Source organism: Ipomoea nil, unplaced genomic scaffold (genome assembly GCF_001879475.1).
Source record: "Ipomoea nil cultivar Tokyo-kokei standard unplaced genomic scaffold, Asagao_1.1 scaffold2036, whole genome shotgun sequence".
Lineage (NCBI taxonomy): Eukaryota > Viridiplantae > Streptophyta > Magnoliopsida > Solanales > Convolvulaceae > Ipomoea > Ipomoea nil.
In genome coordinates, this window is record NW_017618464.1 from 3,532,184 (window position 1) to 3,549,834 (window position 17,651).

Here is a 17,651-nt window from a genome sequence, read left to right on the forward strand (position 1 = left end):
AGTTGTGTTTCGGTTACTTCTTTGTATCTCAAGGTAGTAGCCCCAAAACTTGTTCAAATAATATTCAAGGTCCCCTTTAATTGCATCCCTAGCAAGCTTCATGGCCTTTAATGCTTGCCTCTTAGTTACAGTAAAATGTTCATCACTTCAAATTTTGTCCCTAAACTTCTTTGTTGTCTATGTAGAATGCCTTTTACTTCATTCTTCCACCTTTTTGCCAACACACTTGACTTTACCACTTTGTTTTCTTTTACCCAAGGACACTCAACGTGGGAATCATTAAAGGTTGTAACCCTCCAAGTATTAGAATTTGGGTATAGCCTAAGAGTGATTGTCCATGGGCATTCAGCTTGTTTGCAGTTCACCACATACCTAACCTTATCATTTTTGGAGAATTTTAAATCATTCACAGCCTTAAAAGCATAATGTAGTATGGCCTATTTAAAATCAACTTTAGAAGCAAACTTTAATCAAATACTAAATTCAGGGCATTCCATATGTGGCCATTTCTTTGGTACACCTTCTTCATCACTAGCATATGGTGATCCTTCATCAGAATATTGAACCCCTTCTTCTGTGGCAACTTGTTCTTTAGCCACACCTTTAGAACTTGCTAATACACCATCATACTCCACAGTTGGATCAATTGATTTGGCAAATTCAATGTCATCACCTTCTTCATTGTAATCAATATTACAATCATACAACACATCCTTACTAACCTCATCTTCACTTACTGCATCCAATTCACCCAAACCAACCCATAACTCAACTTCTCTAGCCTTATCTGCAAAATCTATTAAATCCCAAACCTCTAAATCTAAAATGACCTTATTAGTCAACTTATCCCCAACCAATGCATGTATACTGCAATCCTCAATGTTATACCCTAATTCATTTAGTAGATCCTTAACAGTCATAAAACTCCATTCATATACTTCAACATTGTTAAAGTAATCTGTGTACCCTCCCACATAGCTAGTAGGTTCACAATGACTTAACTTTCCCCCATGTCTAATCTTAACTGTAAACACTTCATTTTCTTCTCCTGATTTCAGTATTTAAACAACAAAAAATAAATAAACAAACTGACAGTAACAAAGCTTCATATAGCAGTGGTAGTGTTTATATAGCATTCGAAGTGGCAGTGTTTAAATATACATGGTCTCATCCCCAACAACAATTAAATATACATGGTTCTCATCCCCAACAACAATTAAATATAGATAGTCCCTAGCACCAATAATAAAGGCACATGGCGGTGTTTATATAGCAGCAGTTCAAGGTATTAAACGAAGATATGATCCCTACCATTACCACCAGAATTCAACTAAAGGAAACTACATACCATGGACCCTAGAACAATCAATAAAGGAAACTACAAACCATGGACCCTACACTGCCATTCGACTATTATATATACATTAAAGCAATCAATAAAGGAATTTAAACTGACTTTTGGTCATAAAAAAGTGGAACAATCAAAAAGCAATGTCAAGAATCACATACCATTAATAGGGATTTTACCGCTTCCAAGCCTTTTGCTATAGCCCATTCTCGAAGCAAAATCGGCCAACCCTAGCTAATCGTTCTGCTAATCTTTGTGCTTCGAGTCCAAATTATGCATTGATTGAGTCAATTCACTTATACAGTTTGCGATTGCACTTAGAGAACCCTAGCAATGGTGGTTTTGTGTTCATACACTTCAAGCTGGAGTGGAGTGGCGACTGATAGAGACTAGAGGAAGAACGGGGTTTGGTTCAACAAAATGACTGTTATGCCCTCAAAATAACGGTCGTTTGACGGCAATTGTAACGGGGGATTATATTGGGTGTGAATTGAAAACTAAAAGGACTAAATTGAGTACGTTCAATTCTTCGGGACAAAATCGAGTATTAGCTAATTGTCGGAGTACCATTTTGTCTATTAACTCCTTTTTTTTTTTTGAGAAATATTAACTCTTATTTTTAGAATTCATCTTTTAGTGAAACATAAGTATAAAAATTGAATCAACATTTTTATAATATTTGAAAGTGCAATTTGAGCTCTAAGATCAGAAGTATAAAAATTGAATCAACATTTTTAAATAGATGTGGCTTTGCATATTTTCTTGGAAGGCTAAAATTTTTTTAGTTTTGAACACACAATTTTCTAGTTGATATATGCACTTGCAATAAACTGTAATCACAATTATCATTCATTATTGTCACAATTATCATTCATTGTCATTATTTAATCTCAAAGCATTTTATTCATATGTGCTCATATAGTCATATTTAAATTACGTTTTACAACTTAAGGATATTACCAATTATAATATCCTTTTGAAATTATAATTTGATTAAAGGTTCAACTCATACAATCTACTTTATACAGATAATGTGAATACTATCTTAAAGTATTAAGGGAAGCCCTTTGTTCTAATTTAAACACAAAGCAGGTATGTACTTTCACCGCTTCAGCCTTTTCTCAAGAATAAAATTCCTGCAGTAATGACAAATAGAAATACAAAACAATAAGAATTACCAAAATGTAAAAAAATAGAAAAAAAAAAAACAAACAAACACTAATAAGTTTGATTGAAATTGCACCTCAACAAAGTCTTCATCTTCTTCTTGGGATTCCAACTTAGAGGTTAGATCATTTTTCTTGTCTTGATTATAAAGCACATTAGGACCATGAACATCTACTAATACTCTCAATCATTAAGAATTTTCACAGTATTCTATGTTTATACGAATGAAAAAAATAACAGAAAAGAAGAAACCATTACCATGCATACCTCTTGAATCTGGATCATCGAAAACACACTATTTACACTTTGATTGATTCACTGCCTCTTCTTTCTAGAATTTCCGCACGTATCAAGCTTTGATAGCACTGCTTGTTTTCAAAGGAGAGATGTCACGGGCAAGAATTTAAAGAGGTGCCATGATGTTTGAAATTTGTAATTGTTGGAGATAATGAACCACAATCGATTTAATATCCCTTAAAATAATATTTATACATATACACACGAAATATATATAAAATATTATTGGATATATATATCCGAAATATATATATACACACAAATATATATAAAACGGATCCAAAGGTTATATATACGTATATATCTACGAGAAAGATATAACAATATATATCAACCAAAAGGAACTTATAATCCTCAGATTATAACTCCAAATCAACAAGAAAGAACGGATTTTTGCCTAGAGCATAATCCTAAAACAAGAAAGAATGAGAAGAAGAAGGAAATGTACGAGTTAGGCGAGTGCCTTTCTTTCCTTAAAACCTTATTTGCCACCTCCCAAAAGTGCTAGGAGCGTTGTGGCCTAGGCTTCCCAGGATAAAACGTACAACGGTTCGACGTTTGAGCACCCAAACGAACGAACCTGGCGAACAAGAGCACGGGCAAACCACAGCTTCAAGAATGGAGTAGAAGCAGAAGTATTTTGAGGCTTGGAAAAAAATTTTCCTTGTGTGTTGTTGTTACTTTTTCCTTAGAAAAATTCTGCTGCACTCTACCACTTCTTATATAGGGAATGAGGAGTCAATAACCTTTATTATGGCATTTAAGGGCATCCCTACAACTCTTGTAACGGCAACCATTAACATGGGTGTTAATTCAAAAATTAAAATTGAAATTAACTCAAAGAATTAATCCCATAACAGCTGAATTAAATCCCAACAGTCACAAACAAGAGCTTCAGGCCAAACTTTCTGCCTAAGTAGTAGTTTCGGCCATCAGGCCGAAACCACTACTTTCGGCCTACTACACGAAACATATGATCAAGTTTCGTGGTGGCCCAAGTGGCCCACGAAACAATTGTTTCATGAAATTTCACACGAAACAAGAAACATTGTTTCATTTCACACCACGAAAGTTGCATTACAGTGAATCCATTTCTCACTGTTTCACCTCGAATTAGTGAAACCATTTCACCAACTAACTTTCGGATTATTTCGTGGCTAAATTGGATAGGAAAATTGCGCACACGAGATTAGGCTTGATCCAAGCTTTTTCGATCTCATTTTTGGGATTTGATTTGCACCCCCCTACGCGCGAGAGAGAGCTTCTATGTTATACAATTCAATAAGCTTAAAAAGAGCTCATGTATAAATAGTGGGGCAAATTCTCTTCCCAAACCAATGTGGGACAAAAGCTCACATTTTCCCTTCATTTTCCAACTCAAATGGGTCTACTTTGAGAATCAATATCTCATTCACCCATTATCCGTTTTGAGCGTACAATATATCAATCTCTTCGTCTCACCACGAAGAACCCGAACCCACTTTGACCCAGCCCAAATCGGAAGTGGACCCCACTGATAATTGTACCACAAAATAGCCACTTAATATGCCATTTTATGCCATTTTAAGCTATTTTCCAACAGTAATATGATAATATCTTTAATTTCTAGTGTTTGTATTTGATATCAACTGACGTGTTTTATAGTTGTACCTGAACTCTACTATTGAAGGTAATTAATGCTAAAACATTGGAGACCAAAATTTGGATTATAAACAAACAATATACTAACAGGAAATTTTCAAAAATTTTGAAAATTTGGAAACAAGAACCCGTTTACTAATGCTATTTCTTATTTTCAAAGTAGAGAATAATTCTAAAAAAAAAAAATAGAGAATCAGAAACAAAATGAAAATATGTTATCTGTTTTGGAAACACATGGCGTGAACGGTAAATTTAAAGGAATCGATTCCTGGCATAGCTTTTATTCTCTTTATTCCTCACTTTTCTTCTTCAACCCTCTATCACGTACTGTCTCTATGTTTCAACACTACCAATCCACCATCTCACAGTTTCAATTCCCCTCAAACTCCCATTAATCATTCATCCTTCAGCATAGTGGGCGACTGGTTGACCTTACTCGGCGACGGCGAGACTGTAACACCCCAAGAAAATGGAAGTAAAAGCAAGAAGTGGAAGAAGAAATATATTTTGCTACTTTCTGTTTTGTTGGTTATGGGTTATTCGGAGTCTTAGATCCTTAGATTTAAATAGCAGGAATAGATTGTATGGAGGTATGTAAATCTTGATATTGAAAACTCTATTCTACTTTCTCTGTTTTCTCTTCCTTCCTTATTCCTTTGCAGTTTCTTCATCCCTACCCCCTCACATGTACGTAAGAATTCCATCTTGAGCTCTCCACAGATCGCTAGAGGTGACACACATAATCAGGGTGAACAGGGTCTTCATAGCCCGGAGGCTATCGCATGAAGACAGTTTCTGACATGCAATCCACATTAACACATTGGGAAAAGGGGAGAAAATGTATAATGAAACCTATGCATGGTCATCCACATACTAGGAATAATCCTAAGGGGTTCTGCATTTTCCTTTGCTCTTTACTGTAAATTCCCAGGACCATTACAAGTGGTATCAGAGCCCTATCTTCCTTCAACCATCAAGTCTATATCCCTTCACCATGGAAGCTCATTAGAAGTCTAGCAAGCGCCAAAATTGATAAGCCATTTCCGGCTATGGAAGATTAATTTGGTGGAGAGAATCATGGCCCAGATGGAGTCTAGGATATCCAGCTAGAGAGATGAGATATTGTAGGCGATTGGACTCCACCCATCGGCTCCCCTGGTTCCGAATGAAGATTTAGGGGATTTTGCCGGTAATCCAGGAGTGACGATCTTCGCCGACGATTCAGGAGCGGCGATCTTTGCCGGCGATTCAGACGCGACGAATCCAAACGTTGAGAAAGCAATTGCAAGCCACTTGAACTCTGAATCCTTTTTTCCAACTCAAGAGATCTGAGGGTGGCGATCCTCCATTTTCTTTAGTTGACTTGATTACCAAGAGACAATATCAGGCTATTCTTGATGATGGTTGAGCACTGCGTGATACAGGGCTATTACAAGAACCAGGAGTCTCTTTTGGGGAGGAATCCCCCGTATATGATTCCTCCCTTTCAAGTGGTATACAGATTGGTTCTCAGTGTATAGTTATGGGAGATAATGTGCCAATGGATAATAATATAAAGGCACAAGAATCATTCAGCTTCATGCTTCCAGATCGTCATTGCCTTTGAGAAGTTCCTTTGGTAGGGTGCTCAGATCGGGTAATTGCGTATTGTGGTGTCCATGATAACCCAATTCATGCACCACGCCTTCTATATCCACGTGCTGAAAATAACATAGTGAACCCAGAATTGACTTGCTTATTCTGCGGTTCTCATCGAAGCTCCGGGCAAGCTTTGCTTCAGCACTGCGCTCCCTCCCATCACTTCGATTCTAGAATGCAAGGGTGCAGTGAATTCCCTTTTGATCCCGGTGGAATGGTGCAGAACGTGTCAAGGCCGAAGAGGACCATAGCTAGAGATATACATGGCCTTGTTCTTATTGGTCCTATGACTTACACAATCAGTTCATTCTTCTTTAGGTTCAGTTTGTGTTCTAATGTTGAGCTTGAGTCTATGAGTGGTTATGGACAATTTTAATATATGTCCTCGCAAGTGCACGAGTCACTGTAGTAATAGTGTGCAATAGCAAGGGTCTATCACACATGAAATTAATACAATGCAATTTAATAATGCAATTTAATAAACTTGAAAATAATTGGAAGGAATAATCTTAAAGAGTCTAAAGGAAGTTTCAATATAATTGCGGGAAAATTAAATCAAGACTATGTAGGAAACTTAAGGAAAAATAATCCAAAAACCAAGAAACGAAAAGGACTTCGCAGGCAACTTGATATGTAACAGAATGATGAAATTTCAGAGAAGCATTTTAATATCAACAATAAAACTTAGTAACAATTTGACACTAAAATCAATTTGCAAATATGATAAATCTTAGGAAAGCAACCATTAAAAGCAATTTAATAAAGCTAAGCAATTTGTCACTATGCTCAATTAATGTCCACATAGCAATTGACTTTACAAAATGAGAATTGAAAAACTAAGAATTGCATTTTAAGATCAATAATTAAAATCAACAATTAAAAGTACTGTGAATTAAAGAGAAGGAAAAACAAAACAAATTAACAATGAATACAGATGATGTTACGAATAGCTTAAAAAAATAGTGAGCTTATGCCATGTAAAGCCTGCTATTGCGCCCAATTTACTTGTAGCCAAATTAATTCTCTACTTCGCCCAAGGACTTGATCGCTAAAGGGAACAGTTTCCGTCGCCACCGAATTAGAAGTCCGCCGGAAAATAATTTGGTGTTACCGATCAGAACTCTCCTCTCACCAACTCCGGAATTGGTCCGGGGCCAATTGATGATTCTTCTTCTTCACAAAAGCCTCCCATTTATACTGCTTCCTTAACTGAACTCCACCGTAATTTTTGTTCTGAATCTCTGGTCATAGCCGATGAAGGACCTCTTCTCTCGCAGTGTTTTTGACGACTTCGATTGAATCGCCGCACAAAGAGCTTCGACCGAGACTCAAAAGTGAATATTCTTTAACTTAAATAAATTAGAAATCAATTATAATTAGTCTATGTTTATTAAAACTCCTATTATACTAATAAGACTATTATTATTATTATTATTATTATTATTATTATTATTATTATTATTATTATTAAATTAAATTAGGACCAAGGAATTATTAAACTGATAGAATTCAAATAATAAAAAAAATTAATAATTAAAACAACCTAAAATTGAATAATATTAACAAAGCTACTAATAACAATAACAATAATAAATAAAATTAGATAAAATTAATCAATTATTTGCTACTTAACTATAAAAAATTATTTAAAATAACAACAAAAATAATGTTTATCAAGTGGTGTGAATAGCTGCTCCGATCCCTCCTGCTACTGTGTTGAAAGAGGTGAAATGGAGGAGATTTGAATCTGTGGGGAGGAGTATTTAACCTGTGGCACATTCTTTGGATTGGTTAGAGGCTGCACTTCAAGTCTTGAGGGAATAGATATTGCTACAGTTATTCCAAAAATTAAAATTGCCCTTGCGAGAAGATCTGAGCCGCCCAGACGTTATTCACAAAGTGATGTCACCTTAATTCACGAAGTGATGCCACCTTGCTAATGTATATGCATGCTGTTAACTTGTGCATTCAATTTTCATTGTGTGATCCTTGGAGACAAGGATCTGTTATAGTGGAAGGTATTGTAACACCCCAAGGAAATGGAAGTAAAAAGCAAGAGGCGGAATAAGGAAGATATTTTACTGCTTTCTGTTTTGTTGGTTATGGGTTGTTAGGAATCTTAGATCCTTAGATTTAATTAGCAGGCATAGATTATAGGGAGGTATGTGAATCTTGATATTGGAAACTCTCTTATTCTTTCTCTATCGTATCTCCCTTCCCTATCCCTCTGCAGTTTCTTCTTCCCTACCCCCTCTTATGTCTGCATTTTCCTTTGTTCTTGTGGGGTTGGGGCTTCCCTCCTATGTGGTAAATAGCTCATTTTGGACCAAGCCTATTCCACTGCAATATTTGTTAGCTTGATGGAAAAGTTTGCTAACAATTGTTTGGGTTGGAGAATGGGTTATTGGGTAGAAGTTGAAGGGTGGAAGTTGGAGAGAAGAGTTTTTGGGTGGAAGTTGAAAAGCAAAGATATCCTTCCTTCCCTCCTTTCCCCATGTCGGCAGTAAACATTATAAAAGGGGGATGAACTCATTTGTTTACTGCCATCACCACACACTTCTATAAGCTTCTACATTACACATTTATTCCATTTCCTTTCGGCACAAGCAGTAGGCATAGAGAGAAGAAAAATCCATTTTTCTTCTTCTTCCTTTTCACGGCCGTATGCAGCAGTTGAAGGAGCAACATCTATTTCTTCTTCTTTTTGTGCTACTTTGTCGTGGGTTTGCCTAGCTTGTTTGGTGGCACGGCGGCGGCGTGTGTCGGCAGGTTTTGTCGCACGTTTGATGGATTTGCCGTGAGTTTGCCGGAGATCTTTGGGGTACTTTTCTTCATCAAATATTTGTAGAGGTCAGTGTTTGTTCCAGGCATCATCGTTTTGGGTAAGCTCGTAATATTTGTATTTTCTTTTCACCTTGTTCGTGGTGATTGAATATTTTGAGTACGAGTTGGTATCCCTTTTAAGCCTGTGAACGTGATATATTGTATTTGGCCTAGAGTTGTTGTATTTGATGATTTTTAGGGTGTTTGGCTCGGGTGGTAGCCAGCAACTTTGTACCCAAGATTTGTTATAGTGGAATATTGTGTTGGTGGTGGTCTGTGGTTTTTCCCCGTGGTTTTGGGATTTTCCACGTAAATCTTGTGTCCCTTGTGTCTGTTATTTATTTTGGTTGTTTTGTACCATCTCGTATTTGCGCTCTTGTCGGTCCTGTGATTTTATTTGTCACAGGTGGTGGGATTTTTCCCAACAAAGTGGTATCAGAGCCCTGGTTGTTGATCGGGTACATTTGACATGGAGGCAAATACGATTAATATGGTGCGGTTGAACGGTAGAAATTTTCACATTTGGAAGGCCAAGATGAAGGATCTCCTGTTTGTGAAGAAATTATATCTACATGTGTTTGCAAGTGCAAAGCCAGCAAATATGTCAGACGAGGAGTGGGACTTTGATAAGCAACAAGTTTGTGGTTATATTCGACAATGGGTCGAAGACAATGTTCTGAACCATGTTATTAATGAGACGAATGCCAGGAGCCTGTGGGATAAGCTTGAGGCCCTGTATGCTTCCAAGACAGGCAATAACAAGTTGTTTTTGTTGAAGCAGTTGATGAATCTAAGATACAGGGAAGGTACGTTGATCAATGATCATGTTAATGATTTCCAGGGTGTTCTTGATCAGTTGTCAAGCATGGGCATCACATTTGAGGATGAGGTACTTGGTCTTTGGTTACTTAACACTCTACCTGATTCTTGGGAAACATTTCAGGTTTCTTTGACAAATTCTGCTCCCAACGGCGTTGTGACCATGGAGTATGTCAAGAGTGGTATCTTGAATGAAGAAGCAAGAAGAAGATCTCAAGAAACCTCCATTTCTCAATCAGAGATTTTGGTTACAGAAAATAGGGTGAAAAACAGGCAAAAGGGTCAGAAGGGTAGAGATGTTGAATGTCATTATTGTGGTAAGAAAGGACATATCAAGAAATTTTGCTTCAACTTGAAAAGAGACAAGGAGCAAGATGATGATGATGTCACCAGGAACCAAGTTGCAATAGTTGGAAGAGATTTACTTGTCGTCTGCGATGAGAATGCCAACAATGTTGCTTGCCATGAGATAACTTGGATTGTGGATTCAGGTGCAGTCTACCATGTTACACCAAGGAAGGAATTCTTTGCTTCATATACTCCAGGTGATTTTGGAGAGCTAAGAATGGGTGATGATGGTCAGGTGAAGGTGATTGGTACCGGTACAGTTTGTCTTGAGACCAGCAATGGCACACCGGTACTTAAAAATGTAAAGCAAGCACCGGGTATCAGACTGAATCTTATTTCTACTGGAAATCTTGATGATGATGGTTTCTGCTATTTCTTTGGTGATGGACAGTGGAAAATTGCCAAAGGCTCACTGGTTGTTGCACGAGGTAACAAGTCTTCTAACTTGTACTCTTTGCAAGGCTCTATTTCTGGTGGTTAAGTGAATGTGGCAACAAAGGAATGTGCATCAGAGTTGATACATTCTGATGTGTGTGGACCAATGGAAGTTAGGTCACTTGAGGTTTGTTGCTGTATCGCCGGGACGGCGATATCCTCCACATAGTCGGGAGGGGGAGATTTGTTGGGTTGGGGCTTCCCTCCTATGTGGTAAATAGCTCATTTTGGACCAAGCCTATTCCACTGCAATATTTGTTAGCTTGATGGAAAAGTTTGCAGACAATTGTTTAGGTTGGAGAATGGGTTATTAGGTAGAAGTTGAAGGGTGGAAGTTGGAGAGAAGAGTTTTTGGGTGGAAGTTGAAAAGCAAAGATATCCTTCCTTCCCTCATTTCCCCATGTCGGCAGTAAACATTATAAAAGGGGGATGAACTCATTTGTTTACTGCCATCACCGCACACTTCTATAAGCTTCTACATTACACATTTATTCCATTTCTTTTCGGCACAAGCAGTAGGCATAGAGAGAAGAAAAATCCATTTTTCTTCTTCTTCCTTTTCACGGCCGTATGCAGCAGTTGAAGGAGCAACATCTATTTCTTCTTCTTTTTGTGCTACTTTGTCGTGGGTTTGCCTAGCTTGTTTGGTGGCACGGCGGCGGCGTGTGTCGGCAGGTTTACTCGCACGTTTGATGGATTTGCCGTGAGTTTGCCGGAGATCTTTGGGGTACTTTTCTTCATCAAATATTTGTAGAGGTCAGTGTTTGTTCCAGACATCATCGTTTTGGGTAAGCTCGTAATATTTGTATTCTTTTCACCTTGTTCGTGGTAGTTGAATATTTTGAGTACGAGTTGGTATCCCTTTTAGGCCTGTGAACGTGATATATTGTATTTGGCTTAGAGTTGTTGTATTTGATGATTTTTAGGGTGTTTGGCTCGGGTGGTAGCCAGCAACTTTGTACCCAAGATTTGTTATAGTGGAATGTTGTGTTGGTGGTGGTCCGTGGTTTTTCCCTGTGTTTTTGGGGTTTTCCACGTAAATCTTGTGTCCCTTGTGTCTGTTATTTATTTTGGTTGTTTTGTACCATCTCGTATTTGCGCTCTTGTCGGTCCTGTGATTTTATTTGTCACAGGTTGTGGGATTTTTCCCAACAGCTCTTTACTGTAAATTCCCAGGACCATTACAGAGACCAGGGTTGAGTGGGAAACGGTATTCTGTACTCGGCGACTCTCTCATCTTCTTCAACAGCGTATCCTTCGGCTCTTTCACAACAGCTCTGTACCATACGCGGAGACACTCCCTACTCAGCCTCGCTCCGATCCGATCTTGTGTACCGTCAATGAGTTCATTCCAAAGATGGAGTCACCAAAGTCATCAGTTGGATCGTACCCATCACCTCATTCCAGGGTAAGGATATCAAAGAAAAACATTTCAATATATTTTATTTATGATGTGAAATTTTAGGTGTATATTTGTAGAGCCCTTACAGAATAAATCTGAAGAATTTTAGGTGTATATTTTTGTATGCAATTATTGTATGTAAATTCTGTTCAAATAGTTTAGCTTCATCTCAAAAAATACCATTTCATTATATTTTATTTATGATGTTCATTTGAAAATATTTGGAGCCCTTACATTTGACGGTATGAACATTGTAGCAATTTAGTTTAGTGATCCCTTGTGCAATTAGTTTAGTGATTCCTTGTGCAGTTAGTTCCTAAAGAAGTAAACAACCCCTAGAAGTCTCTTTGTTGCATGTTCAATTATGCTGAAGGCTTGAACTTTGATAACATGAAATTGATCAAAGAAACGTGCACCAGCAAAGTGTCTTCTTTTCCAGTGTTAACAATAGCCTACTTTTCATTGCTTATTCATTGTATTAATTGGTGTGGATGTGCTGGATATGATGTTGATTATCTGCTTGGTTCTTTGCTTTTTAGGTGTATATTTTAAGTGTTTTCATTGAAGTTGAAGGAAAGAATTTGGAGATTACTCTAATGATGTGTTTGGTTCTTTGCTTTTTAATTGATGTTTTCATTGTATATTTTGGTTCTTTGATTATTTGCTTTTTAATTTATGTGCTCATTGTATATTTTGGTTATTTGATTATCTGCTTGGTTCTTTGCTTTTTAATTGATGTGCTCATTGTATACTTTGGTTCTTTGATTATCTGTCTGGTTATTTACTTTTTAATTGATTTGCTGCTTGGTTATTTTTGCTTAATAAATGTGGATGTGCAGGAAAGTGGCCATGAGACCCTCATTGCCATACATTGGGAAATGACCACATCCCACCATAGCCAGTGTGATCAAGAATGGTGTGAGAGATGGGGGGTTGAGGACACTCTGAGCAATCCGAGGAGGACATTCTCAGCAGCAATGAAAAGCCATTCCCCCACAAAGTGTCTGTCTTCCTCTTCATCCTTTTCATCTGGTACTTCATCTTCTTCCTCCTCTTCATCCATTGCATTCATCTCTAATGGCTGCTATGAGCTCAACTTCCTCAAGAGAAGCAACAGTGACACCTCAGAGATTGAGAGCTCTATCCAGGCAGCAATTGCTCATTGCAAGAAGTCTCAAGAGTTCTTCAGTTCAAGAAAACCATTGGCTGTTAGGGTTGGGGTTCAGCCTTTTGGAAGAAGAAAACCATTGGCTGAAAATGGGGCTTGTTCACTGTCTGCTCTAAAGATGAATGTAGTTCAAGGAAGACAAGGTGCATGTAGCATCTAATTCTAAAATTTTCTCCTTCCCTTTGCTTAATTGATGTACTCAATTTTATTTGTAATGTTTTGTAATTACATATTGTCACAACTGTTGCAATTAATGAATGTACGTGTGTGTGTGTGTGTGTGTATATATATATATATATATATATATATATATATATATATATATATATATATATATATATATATATATATATATATATATATATATATATATATATAGGGAAGCAGGGACGAAAGCACCTTAGGCTGTAGGGGTGCCTTGGCCCCCGGGGCCCTACCCCCACCCCATCCCTACCTTCACCCTAAATTTTCTTGTAAATATGTATGTATATATTGAAATAGTAGGGATAAAATACACTTTTGGCCCCCGTTTAATTTTTTTTTAATAAAAAAATCTATTATGTTTATATTAAATAAACTCAAAATATATATATTAAAGTTCAAATTCATTAAATAAAAATAAATAAATCAAATAATTAAAGTGACAATTTTTCTTTATTATCTTATTTCTTTTATCAAGATTTTAATAATGAATGGCATCAAGTATACATTTTAATTCAAAAAAAATTCCAAATTTGAGATATATGCTTTGGTTTTATTAGTTATATATGTTGATTAATTAATTAGTGATTTATTGTGTGTTTTAATTATTTATTTACATTTTTAAAATGTACATTTACTAGTTTAAATGATTAGTTTTGAAATTGACAGAAATTAATATTGATTATTTAATTCATCTTGATTTTTGTCTTTATCTCTCAAATTTTGAAATATTCAGTTAACCAGTAAAATGTATGTTAATTATAAAAAAATTTGGTGACTGTTGTATTGCAGGTTTGAAAGCCTTTAAGTCACGAAGAACGAAGAATAATAAGAACAGTAAGCAGACAATGAAGCACAGAGAAAAGGATTCTTATTGCATTGAAGTTCTCTGTACAGTATTACATCATATATATAATAGCTATTCTAGAATCATACCATAAATATCAAGCTGTTACAAATCAAATCATTAATGCTAGAATAATGTCCATAATTAGATTTTACAACACTCCCCCTTGGACATTATTTGCCATAATCATGCCTCGTTAAAAACTCGCTAGAAAAACCTAGTCGAGAAAAGAGTACATGATGTATGGAAAATCATGTGTTGCATTAGTTGCCTCATTAAAAACCTTACACTAAGAAAAACCCAGTGGGAAAAAATAACTTAGTTAAGGGAAAAAGAGTACAACTATAACCTTCTGGGTTTAATCTTCAGGATTCGCAAGAGTTGTTGGTCTTCTAGACCGATAATTTATGTGCACCGAGATGTTGTTGCTCCCCCTGAAGACGACAACCTTTCTAACCTACGCATACCGATTTTGTAAACATATTTCTCAAAGGTAGAAGTAGGTAAGGACTTATTAAATAAATCTGCTAGATTTTCACTTGATTGAACCTTTTGAACTTGTATGTCACCACTCTTCTGGAGCTCATGTGGATAAAAGAACTTTGGTGCAATATGTTTAGTGAGATTACCTTTAACATATCCGTTACTCATTTGTGCAACACATGCTGCATTGTCCTCATAAAGGACAGTGGGGGTCTTTCTAATACTCATTATTCCACACGAGTCTTGAATATTATGTATTAGTGACCTCAACCATACAGATTCTTTTGAGGCCTCGTATAGAGCAATGATTTCAGAGTGGTTAGATGAGGTAGCTACTAGTGTCTGTTTAACTGATTTCCATGAGATAGCTGTACCTCCAGATAGGAATACAAATCCAGTCTGAGATCTAGCATTATGCAGATCAGACATAAAACCAGCATCCGCATATCCCACTAATGTGGTGTCTTGGTTTCTTTTAAATAGAAGCCCAAGATCCTTTGTACCTTGTAAATATCTAAGGATATGTTTTATGCCATTCCAATGCCTTCTGGTTGGAGCAGCACTAAAACGAACTAGCATGTTTACTAAAAAAGCAATATCAGGTCTAGTGTTGTTGGCAAGATATAAAAGTGCTCCAATGGCACTTAAGTAGGGAACTTCTGGTCCTAGAATATCCTCATTATCCTCTTTAGGTCTGTACGGGTCCTTATCAACTTCAAGTGATCGGACTGCCATTGGAGTACTAAGTGGATGTGACTTATTCATGTAGAATCTCTCCAATAATTTGTTTGTGTATTTAGATTGGTGTATGAATATTCCTTCAGGGAGGTGCTCGATCTGCAGGCCGAGACAAAACTTGGTTTTTCCCAAGTCTTTCATTTCGAATTCCTCCTTTAAACATAAGCATGCCCTCTTGACATCTTTGCATGTCCCTATGATGTTTATATCATCTACATAAATGGATATAATACAAAATCCATCAGATGATTTCTTAGTGAAAATGCAAGGACTGATATCATTATTCTTATATCTTTGTTTTAAGAGGAATTCACTCAATCTATAAAACCACATTCTTCCTGATTGTTTTAAGCCATATAATGACTTTTGTAATTTTACGCTGAACATATTTTGATTTGTTTTTCCTTTACATAAAGGATTTTGGATGCCCTCAGGTATTTTCATATATATGTCAGTATCTAATGACCCATATAAATATGCGGTCACGACATCCATTAACTGCATTTCTAAATTCATTTTTACTGCCAGCGATATTAGATAACGGAACGATGTGCCATCTAAGACAGGAGAGTAAATTTGTTCAAAATCTATTCCAGGTCTCTGTGAGAACCCTTGAGCTACCAGTCTCGCTTTGTATCTGACCACCTCATTTTGTTCATTCCTCTTTCGTACAAATACTCATTTGGATCCTACTGGGATCACGCCTTTAGGGGTAAGTACAGAAGGACTAAACACTTTTGTTTTATTTAGCGAGTTGAGCTCAGCCTCAATTTCTTTTTTCCATTTCAACCAATCGGAGCGCTTCTGGCACTCTACTATAGTTTTTGGTTCTGGATTCAAATTATTGAAAGAAATGTGAAGAGCAATTGTAGAGGCGAATTGGTCGTCGACGACTGTTACATTTCTATTAAGATTTTCTCCTGTTTCGAAAAAGTTTATGGCAGATTCTATATTTACTTCAACCAAGTCTTTCTCATTTTCTATCATATCTTGGTGAAGGTGTTCCGTATTCCCAGTGTTAGATTTATTTGTAGCACGTGCATTTACACTGGGTATTTCGTCTTCAGGACAATTTTGGAGTAACTGTGATTGTTTATTGTTTTTATTTTTCCGCGGATTTACATCTTTTGCACCAACTGGTCTTCCACGCTTTTGGCGTTGGATAGTGTCGGTGTTAGTATTTGGTCCTTTGGGGACAATTATTCTTGGTGGAGCATTTTCTGCAGGAATATAGGACCTAGTTACTCCTTTATAATCAGTAAACGCATCTGGCAGATTATTTGCTAGTTTTTGCAAATTTATTATTTTCTAAACTTCAAGTTCAGTTTGATTAGTACGTGGGTCAAGGTATTGAAGATCTTTTTCATCCCATGAAATTTTCTGATATTTTTCCAAAGCTGGGTTTTTCTCTCCCGCTAATGCCGGGAAATGATCTTCATCAAACATGCAGTCAGCAAATCTTGCAGTAAACTGATCTGCTGTCATGGGCTCAAGGTATTTAATTATAGATGGGGATTCATACCCAATGTAAATACCTAACCTACGATGTGGGCCCATTGAAGTACGATGTGGAGGTGGTATAGGTACGTAAACCGCACAACCAAAGACACGCAAATGAGAAATGTCTGGCTCATTACCACGTACAAGTTGTATAGGGGAATAATCATGATATGCAGTTGGCCGAATTTGTATCAATTTAGCAGCATGCAATACTGCGTGTCCCCAACAAGTGACTGGTAGACTGGATCGTTGCAGTAATGGTCTAGCTATTAGCTTAATTCTTTTGATAAGGGATTCAGCTAAACCATTCTGGGTGTGGACATATGGTACATGATGTTCCACCTTAATCCCTATGGCCATACAATAATCGTCAAAAACTGACGAGGTGAATTCACCAGCATTATCTATTCGTATGTTTTTTCCAGGATAATCGGGGAATTGGGCATTCAACCTAATGATTTGGCTCATAAATTTTGCGGATGCCATATTTCGAGTGGACAACAAGCACGCATGTGTCCATCGGGTGGAAGCATCAATAAGAACCATGAAATATCGAATTGGTCCGGATGAAGGATGAATTGGTCCACAAATATCACCATGTAACCTTTGCAGGAAGATAGGTGACTCAAAACCAATCTTAGGACACGAGGGCCAAACAACAAGTTTTCCCTTTGCACAGGGAACACAAGTGTAATCTTTTGTAGAAAGAATGTTTGTCCTAAGAAGGTTATGTCCAGTCGAATTAGAGAGTATCCGGCTTATCATTGTTTGCCCAGGGTGACCTAAGCGGTCATGC

At 36.9% G+C, this 17,651-nt stretch overlaps 1 protein-coding gene across 1 annotated transcript; it reads right to left on the bottom strand.

Annotated features, from left to right (window-relative positions):
* Nucleotides 1-470: 470 nt before the first annotated feature.
* LOC109147815 lies at nucleotides 471-1,589 on the bottom strand. The gene is made up of 2 exons (XM_019295471.1): nucleotides 1,510-1,589; nucleotides 471-1,048 (listed from the first exon to the last, which is right to left on the bottom strand). The coding sequence occupies exons 1-2, from the start codon at nucleotides 1,553-1,555 to the stop codon at nucleotides 471-473; spliced, it is 624 nt and encodes a 207-aa protein (XP_019151016.1). The 5' UTR covers nucleotides 1,556-1,589.
* Nucleotides 1,590-17,651: the final 16,062 nt, after the last annotated feature.

Excerpts from the sequence above, each read along its gene's own strand:
- LOC109147815 (XM_019295471.1), bottom strand. The coding sequence starts at position 1,555 with ATGGGCTATAGCAAAAGGCTTGGAAGCGGTAAAATCCCTATTAATG. Across the intron at positions 1,049-1,509 it reads CGGTAAAATCCCTATTAATG|GAGAAGAAAATGAAGTGTTT; the intron begins GTATGTGATTCT and ends TACTGAAATCAG.